We start from the raw sequence: 26928 nt of genomic DNA on the forward strand, positions 1-26928 counted from the left end.
GGGGGGGGGGGGGGGGGGGGCGGGGGTTGGTGCTCCAGGCCTGGAGCAAGGAGAAGCTGGGAGAGGGTGGGGTGGGTGCAGGCTGTGAGCACAGGGTGGCTCGGAGCAGACAGGGGTCAGGACGAGAGCCCTGGCCTGGGGTAAGACGGACACCGGGCTGGAAAGCCGGGCTTTTCAACCGTCTGATGTGCCTCTTGTGGAAAACGCGCTAGTCTCGAGCAATCAAACAAGCGGGATTCCTGGCTGCTTGGTCGCATAATCTGCCATTCCACAAACACCAGTTCTTAACGAACGTCAAGTCTGGATTCTTCCTTCACGTGACGCTATTGCTTTCTTTATTTAAACTGCTTCCTACCAAGTGCCCCAATATATAAAGAATTTCAACACAAACAACGTGGCTCTAGCCACTACCAATTCGCAGCCTATATAAATTTTGATGATTGGCTGTGTTCTCCTCCTCCCCAATCTATTTTTAAACTAAATCTGTCCTCTAGCTGTAACATTTCAAAACTTCATTTTCTTCACTTCTAGCAGCAAAATGTCCCTGCAAACCAAAACCACGCACAACGTCTCTGGGCAGCCGCTCTCCCTGGGGCCCGGGGGGGGGCTTCGCGGGGCCTCGAAGCGCACCAGAGCCTGGGGCCGGCTTCTCTGACGGCCCTCCTGCGGGGCGCACCCCACTCCCTGATGCAGGCACCCATTTCCACCCCACAGGAGCGGATTCCATCCAAACGTGAATTCAGGGAGCGTGGGACCGAGGTGGACATGGGAGAAGCACAGGCGGCAACAGGGGCAGGGGCAGCGGTGAGCCGACGGGGGGACAGCAGGGGGCCCCTGGGCCCCAGACCACAGGAGGGGTCCGTGCGCGCTCTAGCTGCACGCCCAGGGGCCGCCGGGCCTCCCCGCGCACGCCCCAGTCACACCACCGCTGCCTCCGGGCTGTCCTCCGGCTGCCTTCTCCACCGGCCTCAAGCTCCTGGCTTTCCGGCTGGTTCTTTCTGACCGTCGGCTCTGCTCCCCTCACGGCCCTCTGGTGCCGGGCCCAGGACCTCGTGGCTTTAGCACCCACTCCCCATCAGAGCCGTTCTCTGCGTTCCGTCCTCCCCCCACCCGCAGGGACCCCATGTGAGCGTGGGCCCCAATGGACAGAGCATTCCGTCCTCTCCCCCCACCTCCCCTCAGGTCCTCCTCACTCGCCACCACCCTCCAGAACGGTGTCCCGCCGACTCAAAGTCCTCCCGGCCCCGCAGGTACAGGACCGCGATGGGAAGTCCAAGTATGGCGGTGGGGGGGGAGCCCACGGAAGGCGCCTCGCCGCGAAAGGGGAGTCTGCCGCTCGGCCACCACGCGCTGTCACCATTCAGGCTGCAAAATACTGGCTCACCCACCTTGCGGGAAATGCCACAAATCCCGCTTCTGTGGACGATCCCACGATTTTGGCAAAAAACCCCACAATCTTCTTTGCCCCAAAATGAACACGCCAGGCAGAAGGTCGCACTGGTTGCTGGCGTGTAACCTGGGCCCCCTCCGTCTCTCATCTTCCCAAGCCACCGCCCCTCCGACATCGCTAACTCGGCCACCAACACCCCCCGCCCCGCGTCCGCCTGTCCTTCGGTCCGTCCGTCATCTGCTCGGCCTCTACCACACCCCACGTCCACCTGTCCTTTGGTCCATCCGTCATCTCCTCGGCCTCCATCACCCCCCGCATCCACCTGTCTTCCATCCTTCCGTCATCTGCTCGGCCACCAACACCCCCCCGCGTCCGCCTGTCCTTCGGTCCGTCCCTCATCTCCTCAGCCACCGCCACCCACCCACGTCCTCTTGTCCTTCCGTCCGTCTGTCGTCTGCTCGGCCACCAACACCCCCCGTGTCCGCCTGTCCTTCCATCTGTCCATCATCTCCTTGGCCTCCACCCCCCCCCGTCTGCCTGTCCTTCCGTCTGTCCATCATCTCCTCAGCCTCCACAGCCCGCCTCTTGGTGAACTGCATCTCACTCACTCTTCCTCAGCTCCTAATGTGCGGTCACCAACCTAACCAGGGTCCTGACCACATCCAACAATACTGTCTTCCCAGGATCCCTGTATCACCTATTCCAGAATCTTCCATTCTCCTCAAACCCAATTATGTCTCTCTTCCCCTCCACCCTACACACTTCGCCTCGTGCCACCTTAATTTTCTTCCTTCAGATGTCTACGGAATGTTTTCTTTTCTTCCACCTTATTCTGGTGTCTCAACCATGCACTAACTCTCTGCTAAGTCAGGAAGGGAGGACAGGAAAAGAAAAACAAGAACACTTTTAACATGCGCCTCAAATCAAAAGACTTGCAGCACCACCAGTAGACTCATCAGTGACACCGCGATCTACAAGAAACAGACCCTTCCCAGAGCCCCGGTGGCTTGCGCAGAAGGTGGCCTCGTTCCTCAGGGAGAACGGTCCAGGGCCTGGGGGAAAGACCCCCGCAGAGGCCTCCAGCTCTCCCCACAGCCTCAGTCTCACAGATTTTCTTTCCTTCTGGCACAGCGAATGCACGCCTGCCTCTGGGGCTTCCGTCGCTGTTCCTTCCTCTGGGATCCCTCCACCCCCACCCTGTTCTTCCCCAGCCTCTGTCACTCACGCCTCTTTCTTGAGGCCCTCCCTAGCCACCTCTTCTAAATGGCCTCCTTCCTCTGTCGGCTATTATAGGACCCCTTATTGAACCGTCTTCAAAACGCCCAGACCCTGAACCCACAGGAGCCCTTTTGTTTGTACGAATCTGTCTTCCACACCTGAAATGAAGGCGGGAAACCGGTCTTTCTCCTTCGCCACGTTGTCTCCACGACCCAGAGAAATGTACACAGCGGCCAATATACCACCGTGACTACTTTCTTTTGGTGCTAAATTGAAGGACATGTGCTGAAACTTTCCAAGTCCATTCCACATCAACAAACTCCAATTGGGATCCTATCAACTGAGATCACGACTTCTGTAGACGGACGAAGAGTTCATATTACGTCATTTATCCACCGTGAAGTTCGTTATAAGCAAATACGAACACGCAGTCAACTTCAAGCCACTGCCGATTTTAGGCTAATTAAGAGCAGAAACGTCCTTGGGGGGCAAGCACTCCCGTCACCGGTACCTGCTGGAGTCGAAGAGACGCTCGACAACACACACACACACACACACACACACACACACCCTCCGTGGAACAATTCTCACATAAATAAATACCGCTTGTAAGGTAACTGTCCCGAAGAAGCGGGAAACACTAAGCTGTATCGAAACCATCTGTAAAATGCAGCCCTAAAATCCGTTACTTAAGTTCCCGCTCGTTACAGAGTGACTTACGTGTGCCACGTTTGGCGGTCGGCCGATCTGCTGAATGTCAGCATTATTCGTGATGTTTCTCAGCGTCCGCACCGCCGGACTCCAAGAAGCGATCATTTCTGATCTTTCAGAGCTCTGCAGGTTCTGTCCCGAAGCCACTACGCTGCCCCGGACGTCGGGGGGTAAGACGCTGCCCGGAACGGGTGGCACGCTGGCACATAAGTTAATCAGGCCCGGCTCCTTTCCCGGGGGCAGTCTGCGTTTGGCCGCGGCTAACTGTGGCACTTCCGCTGGGGTCCAGTTTAAGTTTCGCTCCTGTTTCTCAGGCGACGAATCCGAAGAGTCGTCAAACATCAACTCCCCTTTGGGTTTTTCGGTGTTTGACTTGGGTGAGAACCGCTGGGCACCGGAAGGGGACCCTTCTCGAGAACTGGCAGGGCTCGATTTCTCGTCGGTACTCCCCTCGTTGGGGGAATCCTGCTCCTCATTTTCTACCTCCTCCTCCTCCTCCTCCTCTTCCTCTTCTTCCTCTTCGTAGATAACGAGGCGAGGATGGTAAAATGCTTCATCCTTTTTGGTTTTTTCAGATATGCAATCCAGGACCCAGTCGGGGGTAACAATTTTAATACTTGCTCTCTTTAAAGCACATTCGTATTTCTCCTGCAGGTAAAGAACAAACACATAAACACGGCTGTAAGTTTTACCGAATCTCCTAGAACCGTGTACTGAAAACGTCAGGACAGGGATGCAGCTGAAACGGTCGGCACTTGTGACTGCCGTTTTAGACACGGAAAAGCTTAAACTCCTTCCAGACGCACGACTAGAGCCAAAATGAACCATCGGTCTATGAACTCGGGACGGCCTCACCCGCAACAGGGGTCTTACAAGATTTTATTTTATTAAAAACATTTTTTTTTCAAAGATCACTTATTTTTGAGAGACAGAGAAAGAGTGGGGGAGGGGCAGAGAGAGAGGGAGACACAGAATCCGAAGCAGCTCCGGGCTCTGAACTGTCAGCACAGAGCCCGTTGTGGGTCTTGAACTCACAAACCGCGAGATCACGACCTGAGCCGAAGTCGGATGCTTAACTGAGCCACCCAGGCGCCCCTTACAAGATTTTGTTTAAAGTTAACCTCTACAGATGGTATTTTAGAAAAAAGTACAGCTAGCAATCCCACGGAAAATTCTCTTACGGACAAAATAAATGATCGCCACCTCGCTTAGTTTTCACCCACTGACAATCTGCACAAAGCCGCAACGGGGGCAGGGCTCCTTCAGGACATCGGGCACAGTCAGGGAGGGTGGCCGACTTTCCGCGGGGAGGCTTCCTCAACGAGGCGCCTAGTGTTAATCGAGCTCGCTCCACGGGAGACACAGAGGGTGCAGCACGTCTCTGACCTCATGAGATTTACAACTTCGCTCCGGAGAGAACGTGACCACGAACAGGAATACGATGTGCAGCCACTGCTGAGCGAGGCGGGCACATGTACAGAAGGGTCCCACCAGTGTGAGCCGCACGACTCAGGGAAGGCCTCTGTTGCAAGGGGAGGCCGGGCAGGGGCGTGACAGCAGGCACGGGCACTGAGCAAAAAACGTAGGGCGCGTGGAAAAGGTGTGCTCACAGGCAGGGGCCCCCTTACAAGTCAGGGTGTGGAACGGCACAGATAGCAAAGGATAAAAGACATCAAGGAAAGAGTCACATGATACAGGAGCTTTAAAATAAACACGTCTGAGGGGCGCCTGGGTGGCTCAGTCAGTTAAGCGTCCGACTCCTGATCTCAGCTCTGGTCATGATCTCATTCACGGTTCCTGAGTTCGAGCCCCTCATCGGGCTCGGTGCTGACAGTGTGGAGTTGGCTTGGGATATTCTCTCTCTCTCTCTCTCTCCCTCCTTCCCCACTCCCGCTCTCAAAGTAGTAAATAAACTAAAAAGAATAAATAAGCGAGTTTGTAACTATGGTTCGCTTAACTAACAGAATCTCCCCCCCGCCCCAGCTTCCAAAGCCTAGGGTAACAGCAGGTCTCTGGCAAACATGCTGGAGCCCCCACATTAAAATGCGTTTCCTGGCAAGAAGACCGAAGGTGGCACTCGCCGTTCACGGTCAGGGCAAGGGTGACCACGCAGACGACCGCCCTCAGGCCGGCGCTGGCCACCAACGGCAGAGGAAGCCGGGACCCACCTCCTGGGAAAGAGTGAGACCCCCCCCACGAGCCTCAGGGAGTTCACGCTGTTGCTTCTGAGGACGCTCCGCTTCGAACCTTCTGAAAACGCAGTCACGGGAGGACACGCGTGAATGACACCTGAGGCCAGAAGCGGATGTAATCACCGCCATACTGCTGAGACCCTTCCACCGTCCCCATCTGAGGGCACGGCTCCAACCATCTTTGTTATAAATGCAGATGTACGTGTGTTTAAAAGGTGGAGGGGCACCACGGTGTCCCGGGGCACAAACACTCTAGAATGTGCTTCTCGCTTCATACGTCGCGAACAACCTCCCACGTCAACGTGTGCTTCTAGGCCGGCCCTTCTGCTCCTAACTTTCTGGGGTACACTTTCCAACAAACTCCAAAAGCGGAGACGCCCGTGCAATAAACCCCCTGCACCCGTCACCCAGCTCCGTTAGCTGGCAACCGTCCGCCATCCCGCTTCACCTGTCTCCTCTGTGACGCTGCATCTCTGACGACCCCCGCCACCGTGACCCCCACTCAGCTGGGGGGCCCCCTCACACCCAGGCGTAACTCGTTTTAACCCCAGCACGCCATTCTGTTGCACAGTGATTTCAGGCAATCCCCCGTCCCCCGGATCACTGCTTAGTTATTTCTTGCATCATTCATTCTAGTAGTCTCTAACGTCTGGGGTTTTGTTACCATGAAAACCTGAAGTTAATTCTCGACACACATATCCTGAATCGCTGGGTCTGAGATGAACTCCTGGGTTCTGGTATCAGAGTATGGAAAGCACTTTTAGGCTCCTGGCCTCTAACTACACCCCCTCCTAAAAGGCTGTGCCACCAACTACGAACGACTCTATCAGCTGACCCACACGCCTGATAATACCCTGTTTTATTCCTGGCCGTGTGCTTGAACTCCTTGAAACCATGCTGTGTGTAAAGCATGATTTAAGTCATGCGTTTTATTAAGATGGAAACGTTTTGAAACCTATGTGTCGAGCAGCACGTGGGAATACGGAATGCTGAACTCAGTCACACCACAGCGTGCACTGACCACGGAAACTAAGCTGAGCCCGGGTGCCGTGCAGAAGTGCTCGATCACGACAGTGCACGCCTGAGACTAACACACCACCGTCCGCTCACTAAATCACGGAATTGAAATAAAAGCTTTAAAGAATTAAAAAATCCCCTTCTTTATCCCCCAAACCATCCCGAAATATTTAACCATGAAATGCGAAACCAACCCTCCCACGTCGCTACAGATGAGAGCCCTCTGTAGCAGACCAGAGACTTGCAACTTCCTGACCGCCTGTCCCAGACGAGCCACAGGGCTGTCCTAGGAAAACAAGTCTGGACACACACCGAAGTATTTATAAGCTACACAAATACGACCAGGTAACAAATCTGAGATTTCTACGTTATTTTCCAAGGTAGGAAGATGGTTTGCTGAAAATAATAAAACGTGACATTTTTTTTTTAAACTGTTAACAAATAGCAGAAGTAAAACTAGTGCCACGCGGTGCAGTCGCTGAGCATCTCGGACACCACGGAGAAACTCCACGCTTCGCGCTGGCAGCCGCCGTGGTCGGCCGGAGTCGTCGTCTGCACGCGGGGCCGGCACTCATTTCAGGAGGGACCTGTGTCCTAGGCAATTGACGCACAACACTGTCACTCACGCGTCCTCTCCCTTCTAACCCAACAGGGAGTTTTTGTCACTGAAAGACAGTTACCGCTTGAACAAAGGCGACCTAAGAACAAAGCAATGTCAGATGCCTTCGCCTGAGCTGACTTCCCAGCTAAGTCATTCCAATTCTCGAACCCTCACACGTACAAGTTACTAAATGCACGGACTCAGGGGCGCCTGGGTGGCTCACTCGGTTGAGCGTCCGACTTTGGCTCAGGTCATGATCTCACGGTTCGTGGGTTCGAGCCCCGTGTCGGGGTCTGTGCTGACAACTCAGAGCCCGGAGCCTGTTTCAGATTCTGTCTCCCTCTCTCTCTGTCTCTCCCCCACTCACACTCTCTCTCTTTCTCAAAAATAAACGAACATAAAAAAAAAAAAATCTAAATGCACAGACTCGGGAGCCAACAGTGCAGCCCACGGGGTCCGGGTCGTGGCCAGCGGCGGGGGGCCGGCGGGTCCTCCGGCCACAGCAGGCACGGTCGCCCGCGAGGCCTGCAGCTGCCAGAGACCAGCCCTTCCCAGCAACAAGCACACTCCCGTTGTTCCGCCGATTCTGTTCTTAAATCCCTTTCTTCTCCACTTGACTGAACATCTTAAAAATCCAGGAATACGAAAGGTGGTTTCGCTCTGCCGTTTAAACATGTTCTTTGTTCATAAAAATGCAAAAAAAAAAAAAAAAGGATTTGAAGAGATGCCGTTTATTTTTGAGTCTGACATTCACGCACTGCCTCTTCAATGACAATGACTCTTCAGAAGTATTTGCTCATCTTTACAAAAGCTATACTTTGTTTCCCTTCAAGCTAGCCACCTACAAGCAAATGATTTGCTCTTAGCCATAAATTATAAGATATTAATATGAAAAGAACCGTTATACCGTTTCACCAAAACATACTATATTTCTTAGAGTGTTATACAAAACGTGATTTACTTCGAGAGACTTAAGAGTCACATCTTACATTTTCACAGAAACGCTTCTTCTCGGACCGCGTGGCTAAGTTACAACCACACCCACTGGCTCAACATGGCTCTTGTCAGGAAACCAGCGTGGCCACGGCACACGTTTCCAGATCGCCTCTGCTCAATGTCAAAGCCTCTGTGAAGGAGGAACCTCACACGCCACCCCTGCCCCCCTCCCACCCCCCACTCCCAGCCAGGGTACCCGTGGGAAGAACAGGATGGCAGCACGGATTCAGAAGCAGTTAAGAAAAAAACAGGATACCGGCACGTGGAAAGTCAACTTGCCATAAACACACTCCTCTTGACTCTCAGAGTCATAAACCATCGTTCCTGGGAGGAGCAAAGTCTGGTTTCCAGAAAGCGATGGTCCTCAAACTCTCGTGCGCATCAGCACCACCGGGAGGGCCTCACCCAGGTTACCGGGCTCTGCACCTGCCCTCACCGGGTCCTGGTTCACGAGGCGTGGGGCGGGCCGCAGTCTGCGCTTCTCACAGATGCACAGGGGAGGCGGGTGCTGCTGACCGGGGGGGCCCCACTTGGGAAACCAAAACTCTGTGGCCCCACCAGTGCTTAGAGACAAGAACCCCACGATTATCGAGATAAATGTACTTGTATCTATTCTAGATCATTAAAAAGGAAATGGCATTGGAAACTTCGCCAAACACACGTTTACAAAGTTTTACTCAGCACAACGCCTTTTTAAAAATTGTGAAGAAGACTAAAAATACATACTTTCACAAGTAAAAATGAACTAAACTTTTACTGAATTTGAAAGGAAACTCAAAAGGAGACTGCAAAAACTTTCCCATTTTCTCCACAAAATAAACCCAAATTTCTTCGCATTTAGAGGACACGTCTGGCTCAGAGTAGAAACGATCATCATCTCGCATCGTCTGCGGAATGAAGCCAGGTCTAAGTCAGGTAAATGAACCGAATCGGCTTTTGTAAATGGAATCTAGCAATTAATCCGAGAGAAGCTCACAACCGTCACTCGGCACCGGAAGTACTGAAGGGATGCGTGAAGAGGAAAATGTACGTGAAATGCTTACCCCCTTCGGTTCGGGGACCACCAGATGCGTGCATTTCTTGTTGAGGTGCAGCTGGCAGTTCCCCCCATAGAAAGTGAGCAAAGCCCACAGGGCGCTCCTGTCTTCAGACGACACCTGGGAAAGGAAGGGACACCGGCTTCCGTCACACATTTCAGTCCGTGCAAGCGAGCTCATCGTCAAAGTACAAGGTGGCATCCTAGCAGTCCTGCTGCACCTACTGGCCTCCCTCGTCAAGGGAACTCGGGTAGGGGGACTCATGGGGGAACACGTGAGCGCTCAGGGATCTGCTTGGCACGGCAAACTTTCAACTCCTATCGGGACTGCTTCATAGACGTGATTTTTTTCACCCTGTCGCCAAATGAATGGAAAACGCATCTCCACGCTCCAAAAAAACGAATGGAGGATTCTTGCAACTCAAGTGACGGGGAAGCGAGCAGAAGGAGGGAGTGCGTCACCGCGTCTGACAACCAGAGGCTCGAAAATGTCTGCGGGCAACAGCAGCACCCAAGTCACTAAGGAGCCCCTTCACCATTGAGGGCTAAATACTAATTAAGAAATGGAGGAATGCAGGAGACAACAAGTTACCTGGAGCTCAGGGAAGATCCTAAGTATTATCTAACACATCAAAGGAAATGAGGCAAGCGTGAAAGGGCTCATTCTTATGCTTGCGTAACTGATGAAGTCAACTCCAGGCGGAGTGGCTCGTGTTGGAGAAGAGGCTTTCACTGGAACAACAGACACGGCTCCCCGTTTACTGCCTGCCTCCCATGTGCCGGGAACGGTGCCCAGTGCTTCGCACGCGTTCCTAACCCCTAAGACCGCCATGCCAAGTGGCGACCGGGAAGCCCCCGCACAGATCGGAAACAAACCTGCCAAAATTACAGCTCATCACCGGAAAAGCTGGCTTTCGAAACACAGGTGCGTCTAACCCCAGGCCTGCCTACATCTTCCTGCTGTTCTGTAACCTCCCTAAGGGCAACTACTCCCCAAAACGATTTCTAAAAAAGAAACTTTTAGAGTCTGAAAGACAAAAGAAGTAAGAGACATAAAGGTGTGTGAATTAATTCTGACGTAATCATTTAACCGGGTCAATTTTTTTCCTTAACAATTTATTACAAATTCAGGGTTACGGTTAAGAATTCCGTTAGTCCTCAGGTTAGTTCTGTGTTACAAACAGCATGTTTTTAAAAACCGCCATCATTCAGCTTGCCAGAGCTCTACCGTCTTACATCTACTTCCGTCCGTTTTACAAGTGTTTCCAGAACTTATTCTGCACTGCACACTCACTACTCTGTGGATACTAACAAGAACACACTAATCTCCTAAAATCACCTTGGAAAGTCACTGCTTTGTATCTCTTTAAAGTGGTCAGCCACCGTCACATTTCCGAAGACTGGACCAGAAAACCGCTATTTTTTTCCCAGAGGCTCTCGCAAAAACGCGGCTCTCCTGCAGCATTTGGAGAGGTGAGACTGACTCACGTGATAATCCAGACCGCTCCGAGAGAGCACTACATCCCCTCTTAGAACTGAAGTTCAAAGAGCAGCCCCTCTCTGTGCCTTCCTTGGGAAGCTGTGCCTACAGGGAAGCACGTGCAGCCTGGGCTGTGCCGACCGCGGCGAGCCAGGCCCCGGGCCGGCGCCACAGGGACAAGCCTCAACAGGGACAAGCCTATTGCTGGGGAACGAACATCAGGTGGGGGGGAGGGAGACCTGGAGCTGACACAGGGTCTCCAAAACCGAGCTCCGGGCCACCTGGAGACCTTCCACGAACCAGATCCTGCATCAGTGCACGTCTGGGCCAAGCGACTTCAAACAGCCACTCCAGCTCACGTGTGTAATGAATCTCTTTGCACACCAACTAAGAATGGTCTTTCCACACCAAAATGTTAACAATAGTGCCCCAGCGGGGATGGAATTATGGGGACATTTTTGTTGTCATGTTTCTACTTTTCTGTATTTTCCAGATTTTCAAAAGCATTAATTTTATAACTGGGGAAAAGGGTTTTTTGTTTTTTGGTTTTTTTTTTTTAAAGCAACCTACGTAAACTACAGATCTTGTCATCTCGGCCAACAAAGCTCGGACATGATCTCAATACCTTAAGACCAAAAACCCAAACGCTTGAGTGGTGAGTCAGGTGCGGCCCCCACACACGCGTCCCATAGCACTGCCGCGTCTCAGGGACACTCCTCCGACACGCGAGGCTCTGGCTCCGTGTCCTGCCCAGCCTCAACGCCCACTCAGCTACCACTGGCCCTGGACCCCACGGCAGGCTGCACACACACCCTCGTGCTGGCCACGCTCCGAAACCACATGCTCGCCCTCCCCACTATTCTGTCCTCTAAGGACGTGGAGCAGAGGGCGGTCACCTCGTCCACGCCCCCCCCCCCCCCCAGAATAAATGCCTCCTTCACCCCAGTTGGGAGCGCCTTCCCTTCCCGGTACAAGTAGGACACTCCTCGGTTCTAGCCCCCAAATCTGTCCTTGTCCCCTCCTGAAAAAAACTACAATCTGAAGGCACGGTTAAAGATGGAGGTCTCGCTAGGTTTCACCCCCTCGACCTCTCTGCCCTCTCTCACAGGACCTAGTACAGTGCAAGGCACATGGGCAGGCAGTCAAGAAATACCTGTTGATTGAGATACACAACGAAAGGGCTTTTATCTTCAGCCTTCAAGGCTGAAACCACAACCCTGGCCAGGCTCTCCGTCGCACTCTTGGCCTGTCCCCTGAAACCTACCCAGCACATCACAACGGAGGCCCAGCCTGCATCAATACCGGCTCGGGAGAAGGCAGATGGTGTGTGTGCTTCTCAACGTCTGCGGGCACAAGCTGCCTTCCCTACCTCTCCCTGGGAGAGTTCTGGAAGACTCCAACAAAGAGCTCCAGCCTGTATCAACACCCTGACGGGGAAAAGACAGAAGGTCACTGAGAGCCACCGAGCAAACGGTCCTTTCGCAAAGGCGGGGTCCTGCCTGGTGGGCGCGTGTGCGGGCAGGTGCGCCAAAGTTCAGCAAACGGTGTGGACGCCCGAAGAGTCTCTGCGTGGTGCGGATCCACCGTCGAGATGGCTCCCTCCGGGTACAGTTTCCACACCTCGCACCCACTTCTACACGCTTGTGTGTGTGCTACGACACGCGGCTGGTTCACAAGCGCGTCCTCCCTTGTGGATGGTGCGTTCGCTGAGGGGAGACATCCTATCTTAGTTTATTTTACACCCCCCATCGGCATTGCTCCCGTCACAAAAGGACTCATCTGGTATTTGTTAAACCAAAGTCCCTTAGCTACACGCTGTGCACGTGGTCTGTTAACACATCTTAAGCTGAATTAACATTTTTTAGCAACCAGAAAACATCAGTGTCTGCAGTGCACTCTTCTCAACTGGGGTGTCAGCAGGTGAGCTGCTCTCACCCTTATCTGATCGAGCTTTCTGCACTCAAAAGCAGAGCTTTTTACCATGTGATCCCATCACACACTGGGGATTCCAATCCATCATCCTAAGTGATGGACGGCGTAGCAAGTGATCCATAAAGATCAAACTAACTCCAGATTCTGAGTTCTACTACCTAATGAGTTTGCTAAAAGGATAGAAAAAGACTGTCACAGGTCCTTCTAAATTCAGTTGCCTGCCCACCACAGACCCAGCCACGCCCCGGCAACGTATTTCACACCTAGATAAAACTCTACGGGCTGGACCGCTTCCCAGACCACATGACCAAGGGACCCTTGTTCACCTCTGCCCGTGCTCCCTACCACCTAGTTGTGGCTTCTTCCATGGGCTCTCCATTCTCCCCCCTCCCTGCCCCTCTGCTGTCTTCTCAGCCCAGACCCTGAGGTCCACATGGACCACTAGGCCTGCACGATGGCCACCAGACCCATCAGCAGTCCTGTGTCCCTGCCCAGCATTCTTACTCTCCTCCTCTCCTGAGTCACAGGCAGGACTGAGGGGACACCCGGAGCCATGCACAACTCTCTGCTACAAATCAGCGCTCCCCTCCTTTACTTGGGGTGCTGCTGCTTCCCAGCAATAAAAACTGAGTCTGATTTCATGCCTGGTTTCTAAAAACAATTCCCTCTCCTCCAATAGCATCTCTACGCTCAGATTTCTTCTCTGCAGAGCCCCTTGACTGCATGCTACCCAAGGCTCTGCTCCTGGCTACCTACCTTCTACGTTCCTCTGGAAGAAGCAAATTCTCTGCCCATCACACACCCGAACATCCCCACATCTGGACAGCTAACCGACACCCCAAACTCAACGTGCTTCAAACCAGCTTCCCCGGCTTCCCTGAGGAACCAGGCTCCTGTTTCCCCTCTCCAGCAGTGATGCTGGCACTTCCCCCAGGCTCCCGGCCTGCTCGGACCCACAATTCACTGCGGAGGCAGCTCCAGGACCTGCCACACGGGCGTCCCGGGGCGCTGCCTTCTCCTCCTTCGTCCCAAGTGTGGCCACATCACCAGGCCCTGCCGACTCCCGTCCGGGCCTTGTATCCACAGCGCCATCCCGAATCCAAACCTCTGCCTCAAGTCCAAGATCACGCCCTCCCTCTGGCCCAAATTCCCATCCCCACCCCGGCCCCGTGTCCTGCTACAGCCCCCAGACCAGCTGCACCTGCCAAACTGCAAGGATTTTCATCTGCTTGTCTGCGTTTTTCAAATGTCCTCATGTAAATATTTGTAATCCTAAATTAAATACTTAAGAAAAAAGGAAGGAGCATCCTACTGGACACTCCAGGAAGCTCAAACTCCAACATCTGGGTCTGTTCCCGTGCTCTCCGCCCCCACCCTCCCAAACGCTCTCTGTCCTCTGCACTCTGAGCGCACACCTTCCGTCAGCAGCCGGCCTTGGCGCCCTCGTCCGTCCTTCCATGTTGCTCTGCCAGGAACGCACTCCCCTATCCCACTTTTGCTCTAATTCTGCCCATTCTTTGGGGCCCCTCAGGTCTGACATCTCCCCTCCCCCAGGCTTCCTGACTAGGTCGTCCACACGGGTGACTGCTCTTGTGATCTCACGCACCGACACCAGGCCACCTGATCTAGCCCATCATACAGCAGGTGTTGTGTGTGCCTTAACCTTAGTGTTGTAGGTCTGATAATCTGTTACCTTTGTGAAATGTAACCACTTTTCAACCTTTGTGAAATGTAACCACTGGTGTTTTCTAAGACTAAAAGTCTTCTCTGATGCTAAACCCATAGTTAATAAGGATCCCTATCAAATGAAGGTAGCAAAGACAAAAAGAGAGAAATTTCATAACTTTAAAGGACTTCAGGAATTAACTAGATGCAAACACAAAAAAATGAGCCTAACTGAGCTTGCCTACTGTGCGGACAGGGAAGGGGTCAAACTGTGGCGGGGAGACCGCCTGAACGAAGGGGGAGCCTGGCCAGCCTGGCTGGGTGACTCCCGACCACAGAGGCGCATGGCTGAGAGCGACGCCCTCCCGGGTCACCCAGGGCTTCGAAGGCCCCTCCTTGAGGCTTCCACAGCGATGGGCGCCACCCTGCTCCTCACCCAAGTCATTGCGATGCGTCCGCGAGGGCATGTGGCGAGGTCACGGTCAACCACACCTCTTCCTGTGCTCGTGCTGAACAGATTATCCTACGCAATTTCAAAATGAGTTCAAACAACACCAGCTGGACTTGTTACAATGGTTTTTTTTTATAGTTTGAGGGTTTTTAGCTGGGGGTGGAGGGCACAGAACACAATTTAAAAATACCGAATATCCACTTTCCTCACTACCTAGAATTTACCACGGCTAACGTTGGGTCCCTCCCTTCAGACATTTCTCGTATATTTTCCTTGGCTAATGGAACATGCACATACCTACGTCATGGCCTCCTCCCCACCCCCCCCACCCCCACCCCCCGCTTAAAGCACTGACCTCCTCTTTCCGTGTTTTCATAAAGCACCACCGACACTGGCTGTGTACTTACACTGCCGTGCAACCGCACACAACAGGTTTCTGAACCATTGCCAACAAGAGGGTGACCTGATTTTTTTTCCCATTTTACCCCAGATATTCTACACGATGCTCTGCTCAGCGCCTTTATCTATCAACCTGCCCTTATTTCTGCCAACTTGGGATACGTTTCTAAACCTAAGAGAACCGTAGGGGAAAACAAAATGAGTTATTTTAGGGCTCCCGTCACTACCCAACTTGCGTAGAAAGCAGCCGCGCTGAACTGCATCCCGCCAGCAGCGGGGGGAGGAGGGGAGCGCGTCCGCAGGTGCACCGGCACGGCACACACGCGGAGTCGGGCCTGCGCACGCGGCCAGGCGCGCGGGGTCAAGCGCGAGAACTGAAGCTCTTACGCCCGTGCTAGTAAATGTTCGTGTCCTGATGGCAACGTGTGTCACATGTTATGTCCCGCTATTTGCGATTCCTCTTTACAAAAAGTTGTAAACTCATTTTTTTGCCTTATCTACTGAGATTTCATTTTTCTTTGCCTTTAGGAGTGAATTTTTGCCATCTTAAATAATTTCATTTTCACTATTTTTTCACATTCAAATCTTACACCTTTGTAATTGTTTACGTTAGAAAGACCATTTCGCCCATTAAAACTTTAAATCTTAAGTCTAAGCAGGAACGTTTAAATAATTATAAATGTATCATAAGGTCACACTGAACGTGCAGCTTAGTAGAGAGCTTCTTTAAAACTGGTTTACAAACAGGTCATAAATCTGAAAGTGTAAAAACTCAGAACTGCTATGTGTAAACAACACAAGACGGACCATAACCATGCTTACCTGGGAGAGGCACGCAGTGATTCCAAAAAAGATCTGACACGACTCTGGAGAAAAACCATTCACTCTGTTTTATAGTTATTAAGATTCCACTGAAATGAGATTAGTGCAACCTGCATTTCACGAAGACGTGCTATTTGCCCACTGGGACATGATCCACCCCACCCCCGCCCTCCCACTCAGTCCACGGAGCAAAGAGACTCAGATTGGCCAAACAGTAGAGGAGTCTCGAGAAGGAGCAGCGGACAGCACAGAGACAACGGGAGGTTCCGTGAAGTGCTTTCTAACTGAGCGCCTCCACCAACATCAAGAAAATGGGCCCAGCACACTCGCAGGGGAAAACATCTGACCTCCGAGGGCTGGCTCACTCCACACACACGTAAACACACACACACACACACACACACACACACACACCCACCCCTATATACACACACGGCACAGCAATTACTTTAACAGCACATTCCAAAGTCTAGAGTTAATTTTAGAAGGAAACGTTAACGGAACTTCTGGGCTATGACAGAGAGAATCTTCCATAAAAGAACTTGGGTTCTAGTCTTGCTACCGCTGCTAACTTTACGAAGCTGGGCAAGACCAACTCTAAGCTTCGGTTTTCCTTTACTAAAACAAGAGTTAGAATATACATAATTCCCAACTCTCCCGGCTCTAACACTCAGATTTTTAAAATTCATGCAAAAGAGCTGTGTGCCAGACATTGGGCATATGGCTCTACCCAAGGAGACATGACCTCAGGGCGCCAGTAACATACAGCCTATTCAAAGCCAACACGAGGACTTTTTTTGAAGAATCTGGAGTGTCCACAATTCAACATGGGTTATTAAAGTATTGCCCTGTTTTCCCAACAGGAATAAAGTATAGCTACTGAGGCAAGTGAGTGAAGAAAAACAGATCAAACTGAAAATCCTATTATAATGTGGAAGTCTCCCACAAGCCCTGCTGAGAGATCTCATAATTGACGGGAGCCTGCCTGTCTGACTAACCTCTGCAGACCCCAACGTCATGCCTTCAGCCCCATTATCCAAGATCGGTTTCCATGCTCCTACCTGTAGCTCAAGCATTTTCTCCTTCCAAAGCCTTGGGGAAACATGAACAAAGGCAAATCTAGATTGTGCCGTCCAAGAGTCTTGGGGATCCTTTTATGTCCCTTCGAGCTGCGCTTGGACAGGCAGATAAGAACTCAAGGGGAGGACAGCTTCTTAAGGAATCTCGTGCAGAGAATAAGTGATCCACAACAGGAAGAATTAACCTCTCATCCTCAAAATTATCCCTCTGTCTCCCAGTCTTTTTTTTTTCACCTGTACTTAGAAAACAAAGACTCCCAAAACAGCAAAATGGGATGAAAACTAAAACAAAACACGAACTGATTTCCTTTAACTCTTCAGATTATGGATGAAAAGCCTTAGAAGTTTTGAGTTGGAGTTGCTAGAGTTCTGCACATCCTCCAAGAACTGCTTATAGAGGGAGGTTGTGTTGATTTGAGGCCACCTATATTTAATACACAAAGATTTCCTCCGTCTGCATCAGTTCAATAAAGTAAAAATGCATTCCCAGGACCCACCTGGCCGAGCTGCAAAACAAAACTGGACGAAAGACATCATCATCTGCAATTTTAGCATCAGGGTACCAGGTACCCTGAAAAGGAGCACCTCCACGATTAGGTTATGCGGGGAGCGACCCTCCAGGGAAGCTGCACACAGCCAGGGTGAAACAGAAGCCACGAGGCTCAGAACACGAGAGGGCAGCCCGACATCTCACCCAAGGCAGGGAGGACCGTGCTCTAAAGCCACACTCAGGAAATGCAGAAGCAGGGGACCATGCGTGGGAGGGAGCTCCCTGAGGGCAGCAAGGACACCTTGTCGACCGACCCCTTTAGTTCTGGTGCCCAGCCCATAGCAGATGCCAGCACGTGTGTTAAAGAAACCTTCTACCCGACGTAATCAAAAAGAATGCCAGCGCATATGAACGAAACTAGAAACGTTCTGACGCTCTCTTCCCCTATCCGTTCTTCAAGTAACTCATGATTTGGCCCACGCAGACTTACGAGTTTGGAAATAGTCCACCTAACTAGACATCACAAAACCTGTTCCAGAGACGAGAAGCTGAGGTCCAGAGAGGAGGCCTGCCCGAGATCAGAAAGCCCTGTCCTGGACCTGGAGCCCGGTCCCCGCAGCGGGCGGCCCTCCCTCCGGGGGTGGGGGTGGAGGTGGGGGTGAGACAAGGATCAGGTACAGAAAATCCGAATCAGGATGGAAAACACAAGGAACAGAGGACACGGACGGACACACACACACACACACACACACACACACAGGCCCAAACTAACGAATCCACTCAGTTACCATTTCAGTCTTAAACCCAGAGTTGTCCTTTCCCTCGCCCCTTCCCCAAAAAAGGATACGGCAGAAGAGCTCCACACTGAACGGACAATATCACCCAAGACGGCTGAAAAAGAAAATATGAACCCAAATCAAAAAATGCTTTCAATTTACAATCAAAATGACATTTCACCAGCCCTGCTCCTAGAAATTAAAGGCTTTGTTATAACTGATCACAAAGCACTACCACATATTTTAAAAACTATTATGCCTATAAAGGTAAATTCTAGGCACACACACTATTAATGCTTAAGCTTCGAGGTTAGCTGGGAACTGTCCTCAGACCCAAAGGGCTGGGGTCTGACAGCCAGGCCTACCCCCTCCCCCTCCCCATCCCAGGCACACTGGTTTCCCTCTTCAATCCCGAACCCAACCAAGTCTAAGTTCATGAGTATTTTCAGTAATCTCCAGTAGATATAAATGCTGGTAAATCGTGAGAAGTATTTCTGTCTGGTAATTTTTTATGAATTCCATAATTCAGATTAATTACAAAACCTTAGTTTAATTACTACCTTTTTGGGTAACTTGTATTTTTGAAAATTTGTATTTCCACATTTTTAACATTACATTCACCTACATAATACCCCATTTAGCCAGCTGAAACTTTCAGAAATTTCAACCAGCTGAAACATACACACAGACTTATTATTCGTGCATTAATTTATTCATCAAGTACTTATTGAGAATCTGTTTTGTCCCAGAGATGGTACAAGGCACTGGGGATATAATAACAAAGAACAGGTATGCGGTCTTTGCTCTCATGCAACCTATATTCCAACCTAATGATCTCCAAACTAGTTTTGGCACATACTAAGAACTTTAGAGGGACACCTGGGAGTCTCAGTCAGGTAAGCATCCGACTTCGGCTCAGGTCATGATCTCACTGCTCGTGGGTTCGAGCCCCATGTCAGGCTCTGTGCCGACAGGTCAGAGCCTGGAGCCCTCTTCAAGTTCTGTGTCTCCCTCTGTCTCTGCCCCTCCCCTGCTCGTGTGCTGTCTCTCTCTCTCTCTGAGTTAATAAACATTTAAAAAAAAAAAAAAAAAGAACTTCAGAAAACAAAATACCCCTGTCATTTTTCGGGTAACATCAACAATTTTTCAGCCTAAGTTTATAAAAGTGTGTCTTCTGTGAACAGGGTGTAGGAATACTGACCGTTTTATAAAATAAAGATTGGCTCCGCTTGGAATAATTATTTCATGATGATGTGATAATTTTACCACGCATTTTAAGTAACTTATTGGAAAAAGTGCACCAGGCTGAAAGCGAGCACTTACGCTTCTGCTCAGCACTTCACCCAGGGGGCCTTCACATTCTCTGATAATCCCGGGGAAACTCCAGTTCAGTTTAAGGGAGCTGGCCAGCGTTGGTAGCCAACACTGGCTTGGACTCTTCTATAGTGAGTGTCGTCACGTGAGCCAAGCTTCATGGTCCACGGTAGCACCCAAAGCCCCGCGGAGCCTGCTTGCACGGCTGCACACCAGGGCGGCTTTCGAGAAAGCAGCATTTCTAGTCATCCCATGGCGTGGCGTGGAGGGTTCCCAGAGCCCAGGGCGATGCGCTGTGACAGGACCTGGGCCGGTGAAGGTGTGACTCTTCCCAAGGACACTGGGACAGGTACCCCTTCTGACTATCGTGTGGCATACACCCTGGGCGGTGTCCCTTGGGGAACTGGGGGGCGGGGGAAGCATGGGTATTCCCACTTGAGGGTTGAGGGCCAGCCACCATCAAGTCCACGCAGAGCAGAATCACCCCCAGGCCCTCATTCACATGAGTCTAGGACACACTAGTAACACTAAAGCAGAAACGGAGAACCGGAAACCGGAAAAGCATCCGGAAAAGCATCGTAATAAGGAGCTCTTTATCCCAAAGGCAAGTAACACCGCATAAAAATAAGCCCACTGCTGGTCAGCGTTAACATTTCCAATGATGCCCTAAGGCCACTGAGAAAAATAAAAATAGATCCATTAAAAAAATTATTCCAAAAGTTTTGGTGCCTAAAGATGCAAGTTTTAAAGATCTACGCAATTCAAATATGTAAATGATAATCTGTCGCCGTGTATAAGGACGCCTCATTTTTAAAATGCAGTTGTCAAATTCAGTATGTTAAAGGCCAAGGGATCTGGGCTTATGGAGCCAGGCCTCTGCCTCAGTCGGCTGAGCTCAGACTAAGAACTTGAGGGTCTACTGGCGTCATCGTGGCAGGAGGACAGACTGCTGGGCCAGCTCTGACAAGCTCCATCATCCTGTCATGTGGCACCACAGTCCCTGGACAGGACAGGCGCGGCCACCAACTGCAAGTAGCCTGGGGCGCTGGAGACAGGAGCGCCAGGAGTGCTAACGGTGTGCCTGGGGGCTCGTGCCAAACTACAGCCAAAAGGGGACGGGTGGGCCAGGGGCGTACTAAGCCGGACTGGCAAAATGGTGAGAGTCACAGAAGCTGGCTAATAGGCACTTTATGCGGCCTTATTACAGCCTGACTCTTCCAGAAATACGACGTGTAAAATAAAGAAGACTGCTTTTTTATCTCCGAACTGTACAGGGACTGATCGCCACTCAGAAACATGACCTCGCAACTGGTGACTCTGCCTGCAGAGACGGGGACAGGTCTACATTTCAGGAGTCAGTTCACAGCGCCTCCACATACGGCAGCAGGTGACCTCCGCCTCCAGGGGGTTGTGCCCAGTATTTCCGTAGCGAATACGTGATCTTCACTTTCCCTTTTTCCCCCTTTACATTTCACTTCGGGGTACTTATATGTCAACACAAGTACACATTTGTGTATACGTGTTTTAAATTGTGGGACGCTCCTCTACGTATAAGTAAGGGGATAATAAAGGGGGTATTACAAAGCACAAGAAGGGATTTGACCGTCACCAGATTTAAGACCCACTGCTCTAAATGACCTCAGCCCCCAGCACTGGTTAATACGGGGGCCCTTTTAAGGTTCACTCTGAAACCTACACAATCCATGTGAAGTCACTGTCACAAGGCAACAGGCTCCACGCTACCGAGAAAAAGAAAGTGTGCAGGGAAAGGGGCCAGAGGCACGGTCCCCACAGCTAAGGAAGAATGGAAACAAACCAGAGACAAAAGCAGGATCCAAGGGAGGGAGGTGCCCGAGCCCACGGCCCAGGGCCTGTCGCAAGTCTGTGTGTCTTGCGAGGTGGGGTCAGGTGGACGGAGCAGGAAAGGTGCGGATATTCCGTCTTCACGAAGGACGTGGCCAGGCTGAAACGCACCGTCTAGTGCAGGGACGTGACCACTGTATTTCACTGCTGCAAATGAACAGTCGCTCGGACTTATACAGCCGTCTCTTGAGACTCTGGTCTCTGAAAGGCTTCTCCTGAGACACAGATCTGTTCTCAGGTTTATTTTCAAAAATCAGATTTCTAAGCCTGAAAGGCAGTTTCAGAGCCTGGACACTGATGAGGTGCACACCTCCCAGGGCCAGGCCGGCGTCTCTGTATCCCAGCCTCACTTAATGGCAATCCTTCCTGATTCTAGCCTCTCTTGTTACTAAACCACAACAACTTTTATACTGATTTTAAAGCAAAGTGTTTGATGGCATAAAGAAGAAAAAAAAATATGATAGTGGAATTAAACTATTTTAGGACAAATATACAATACCTCTGATTAGAAAAAAACTGAAGGACTAAAACTGTACCATTATATTTAACATCAGTCAACTCAACTACGGGCAGCAAGAGAAGAGCAGCACAGTGTGTAATCAGCAAACTCTGAACAACTCACCCACCCAGCTGAGGCCCCCACTTTCTAAAATAAACCAGCCGTCAGCTACGTAGCGGTACCAGTGACGGCCACCAGGTGGACAGCGTGACACATGGTCATCGCGACCAATGTCGGGGAGCAGTTGAACAGCACGGCAAAGGGGGGACAGGACTCCCTCCAACATGGCTGGCTGGAAGTTAAGGCCACCTGACACGGCGGGGATGGATCGTGACCCTGCTCCAGGAGTCACCTCCTGTCAGGACTCTGTCTGCCCCTGAGACTGAGCACTTTCTCCCGAGTCCCCAGTGCCCGCTGACGACACACCCCCTTCCAAGGCACAGGTCCTTGGCGTAGAGAGCTCCAGGCAGAGTCGAGATGGGGCCACCCCACGGCAGGTGCATCCGCTGACCAATCTAGACCTAAGGGAAAGGGCCTTCTGCCGTGGTGGGTTACGAGCTGTCCAAAGAGCTTTGTTCATCCGGCAGCTTCCTCTACAAAGCAAACACTCTGAGAAGAGCTCCACGAAGTCTTGAACGTATTACTTTCAAGATACACAATGAGATACATAAAATCAATTCGATTTACTACCGACCTTAACGACAGGTAAGTCAAAGACTTCCCGAGCTTCTCCAACCTCAGGATTGTCCCCGTCCTCTGAGATTATGTGTGAGGCTAGCGCGTTGTAGGACACTTCCTTCGCTTTCCCAGCTTTCAGAAGCTGGATAACCTTTTAAAAAAACACACAAATTAAAATGGAGAAACACATTTCATTCTTCTTTTTTTTTTTAGCGTTTATTTTTGAGAGAGACAGAGTGCGAGCAGGGGAGGGGCAGAGAGAGAGGGAGACACAGAATCCGAAGCGGGCTCCAGGCTCTGAGCTGTCAGCACACAGCCCGACACGGGGCTCGAACCCACGAACCACGAGATCATGACCTGAGCCAAAGTCGGACGCTTAACTGACTGAGCCACCCAGGCGCCCCCGTTTCATACCTGATTTACACAAATTACTGTGAACAATGAAAAGTGTAATAAACACACGCCATGTCCACCACATCAAGTTAATAACTGACTCTGAGTCATACGCAATCCAACATTTGAGGACAGTGAAAAGCAGCAAATCTTGACCCACTGACCAGGTAAGCACAGAGGCTGCGAGCCAGGTACTAGGCAGTATCTTGGTCTGACAGACAGGGGCAACAGTACCCAGGCCCAAACTCAAAGCACTTAGGGACAGGCGGTTTCACCAAAACCAGGAAAGCTTCTGGAAGAAGAGCCACTTGAGCAGAATCCCGATGAACTTAAGGAGTCGGCCACACAAAAATGCAGGCACCGACGGAGCACAGCATTCGACACACGGGACGGGACACCGGGCCAGACCACAACCGGCCTGACCTCCTACGCAAAAACATTTGTACTTTATCCTGAAATAAAACACAAGCGTCTTCTGGAGCGACAGAAGGGTTTTAGGCAGGGAAACGGCATGACCAGATTTCACCCAAAGAGTGCGGTCAGGGCAAGAATGGAGGGAGTGTGAGGCACCTGCAAGCGCCCGGGGGGAAAGCGGCAGGTACTGACCTGAGGGACTGTCCCAGGGATAGGAAGAAGGAAGGTGCGGGAGAACAAGCAACACGTAGTGCCTGGGAGGGGGGACAGTGCAAGAGAGAAAGTGCTGGGGACACAGCAGTAGCAGTCACCGAGGAATGTGTTCTGATCTCGCAGAGGCGGGGAAGCAGGAAGAAAAGTGCTTTAGTCTGGGCACATCCTCTGGGTGCCACACGGAAGGTCTAGGAAACGACATCAGTGGTCCTTGGGGAGACCTGGGCCCCCAGCGGGTGGGGAGTCATCAGCACGTCAGCGACACGGTGGTGGCCAAAGTTCTGAGGGTGACCGAGACCCCCAGCTGCCGAGGGGTGAGTGAACCGGACCCTACTCACCCGCCAGGGACAGGGGAAGGGGGCGCAGAGCCCGAGTGGCCCGGGTGGGCACCACCTATGAAGGCGATCTGGCGCCCACACGGCTCGACTGACCCACAAGTCGGACTTTTTCAGAACATTTCACTCACCATCCAGAGATAGCGACTGGGGCCGATGCTAAGTATTTGGTTCACACGTGACCCAACAACGGTGGTAGCGACCAATCACCCCCACTTCCCTCCCTGGCCTCCAAGCATCCACGTCCACTCAGCTTGTCCCACAGAAAACGACACCCTCTTATGCAGCCTTCACGTGCACTCCTGACCCCACTACCTGTTTTAGGGGTGTTGAGATTTCCACCCCCCACCCCCCCCCCGCACTGGTCCTAACACGCGCACGCACACACGTCCGGGCCCCTTCTCTGCTTCCTCTTTGTGACAAACCGCTTGGAACAACGGTCCAACCTGTGTTCACTGCCTCACTCCCTGTTCACTCTTCACCCACTGCCGCCTGCCTTTTCTAGAACTCTACGGAAACACTGAATCTTCGTGGACCTTGAGGATACCCAGACCACTGGCTTCTTTCCAGGCTCCACAAAACCGAAGCTGCCTTACTAGCTTGGCCTCCTATCACCCTGCACCAAGTGTCCTCATCGTCCTGACGTATCCCAAGTACATTAAGGCCTCCGTTCCTCAGCACACGCGTTCCACGTGAAAGGCCTCACTTCACCCTCTTCTTAACTTCTGCGTATCTCAACAGCCAACTGCAAAGACGCCGACTTTGGAAAAGTTCAGGGGTGCCCAACACAGAAGTCTGCTGTTGCCACACCAACCACCCTACACCACAAGGTCTTCAGGTGGGCCCCCCACTCCCTACCAAGAGGGGGTCCTCAAGGATACGAATCAGGTTCCGCTCCTCTCTTACATCCGCTATCTAGGCCGATGCCTTAACAGGTACTACGTGCTCAATACGCATGGACTTTCCGAATCCGTGTTTGTAAGATTCAGGGAATCAATGGTTTGGCTGTAAATCATTTACAAAATATCCTGTTCCAGATCAAAGTGGTTTGCCAAGGACATTTTGAAGCACTTAGATTTGAGTCATGGTTGAGCAGATATGGTTCCAACTCAGCTTGTTCCAGGTTTTCAGTAATATTTGGTTCAAGTCCCTTGCAAGATAAAGTCAAAACCCTAAAACAAAATAAAGAGAGTAGCAAGGAAGTGGGAGAGAAGACTGATGGATACTAAAAGAAAGGAAAATTATCAACACGGGGAAAAAGGTCCCACTGTTACAGGCACTCACTGTGATCACTCTGGGTTCAACACCTGTTTACCTTCAAACTCAAGGCTAAGTCTCTTCACCCCATAAAGTAGAAAAAGGATCCACCTTGGGGACCGTGCCGTGCGACAGAATTTACTTACTAAGACACCCATAGACCAGCCTCCAGAAGGCCAAGACCAATCAGCCTTCCATAATTCCTTTTACGCCAACCAAATCTACTTCTTAAACACCAGTCTCCACTCCGGAGGCCTTAAGGTCCGATCATCTGGCTCTGCATCCACTCCCAGCTTGGCAGTCACAGCAAAGGACGCCCAAGACAACTTTAACCACATCAACTTCAATAAAGGGGATATTGTGAGGATGCACCCGAAAAGGATATCCAACCAAGACTCATTCCCACCGTGGAAGAGGAACACTCTGGCGTTTCACCACATGTATCACTTAGAAAACCCACGATATCCTTAGGGGTGAGCCTAAACTACGAAAAATTAAGTGCCTAGAGTGATGGTACTCCCTGGCTATTACCCCACATTTCCTGTTTAATTCCCCCAATCAGGAAAATCAAACAACAGGACTTCACTGGTGGCAAAGTGAGCGCTTCTCACGTGACTGGGGCTGCACAGCCCAGACGTGTGCACTCCTGTGGCCGGCCACACCAGGGGCCACGTTCACTAAGCCCCAGCAGCCTGGACGTGGGGTTCCTGGCTGAGCTCCATCACCTTCCTCCTGTCCACACTCTGGGACCTACTGTTCTGGGAGCCCACACACACGCGGTGGGCAGCAGGAAGGATGCTCCCAGTCCAAATTTGCCCCAGAAAGGAGCAAAGTGGCAGTTGGCTGAGGTGGCAGGCTTCGGGGGGAACTTACCACACGCGACAGAGGCCGGTCCCCCACCAGGCGTAGGGCAGTGACATTCCGTCCTAGGCCCGAGGCATGGATCCTCCTCCCCTCCTCCCTGGTTAGTAAGTACCCTCCTCTCCAGGTCTCTCTCCTCTCTGAGCTCACCCTCCAGATGCCCTCCTGGCCAAAGGTCCTAGTAGAGCACGACACAGATCTGTGACCCTCCCCCCATCTCCCCCAATCGTGGGTCCTTAAGACCCCCCCTCCCCTCCAGCCTCCCGGCCGCGGGTCTCGCAAACCACCCCCACATCCCCTCTCTCTCCTCTGCTCCCCGCCGGGCGCAGGTCCCGCAGAACCCCCACTCCCAGGTCTCCTGCCTCCCCTCCCCGGGTCTCCTCCAGAAAGTCCCGCAGACCAACCTCAGGTCTCCTCTCCAGATCCCCTCCCGAGAGTACCGCAGACCCCCCCCCCCCACCAGGTCCCCTATCCCCCGCCAAGCTCGCCGGCCCCGGGCCTGCTCGGCACAGGTGGCCCAGCCTCCGCGCAGCCAGGCCGGCGGGCTCGGCGGGGCCCGGGCGGCGGGGCCCAGACGTTTTGCGCCCGGGCGCGCGCCCGCGGCGGGAGCGGGGACGGGCCGGGGACGCGGAGAGCGGCGGGCGGGGGCGGCGCGGTACCTGCGGGTCGATGTCGCCCACCGCGTAGTACTTGACCTCTCGGAACATCTCATCGGGAACTTTGGGCGCCGGGTCCGACATGGTCGCGGCTGCCGGAAGGCTCCGCGGCGGCTCCCGCCCCGCCCCGCGGGGCCCGCTCCCCAACGGCGCGGCCGGGGCCCGGTCCTGCGAGTCGGGCCCGCTCCCC

General features: G+C 52.2%; 1 protein-coding gene across 3 annotated transcripts in view; it reads right to left on the reverse strand.

Moving 5' to 3' along the window:
- Positions 1–26921, reverse strand: part of PAXIP1 (PAX interacting protein 1) — a 50808-nt gene extending 23887 nt beyond the window's left edge. Inside the window, exons 1-6 of one of the 3 annotated variants that reach the window (XR_005787183.1) lie at positions 26742–26921; positions 22626–22760; positions 18327–18370; positions 15911–15974; positions 9169–9282; positions 3329–3967 (exon numbers count right to left, since the gene is read on the reverse strand). Coding sequence is in view for 2 of the 3 variants with exons in the window: in XM_040464528.1 (XP_040320462.1) it covers positions 3329–3967; positions 9169–9282; positions 15911–15974; positions 18327–18370; positions 22626–22760; positions 26742–26822 (1077 nt within the window). In the remaining variant the exon portion in view is untranslated. The remainder of the gene's footprint in view (positions 1–3328; positions 3968–9168; positions 9283–15910; positions 15975–18326; positions 18371–22625; positions 22761–26741) is intronic. The other 2 variants (XM_040464528.1, XM_040464529.1) reach the window with 2 other exon arrangements.
- Between the last annotated feature and the right edge of the window lie 7 nt (positions 26922–26928).

The sequence above is a fragment of the Herpailurus yagouaroundi genome, unplaced genomic scaffold (assembly GCF_014898765.1).
Source record: "Herpailurus yagouaroundi ecotype Mexico unplaced genomic scaffold, PumYag 483, whole genome shotgun sequence".
Classification (NCBI taxonomy): Eukaryota; Metazoa; Chordata; class Mammalia; order Carnivora; family Felidae; genus Herpailurus; species Herpailurus yagouaroundi.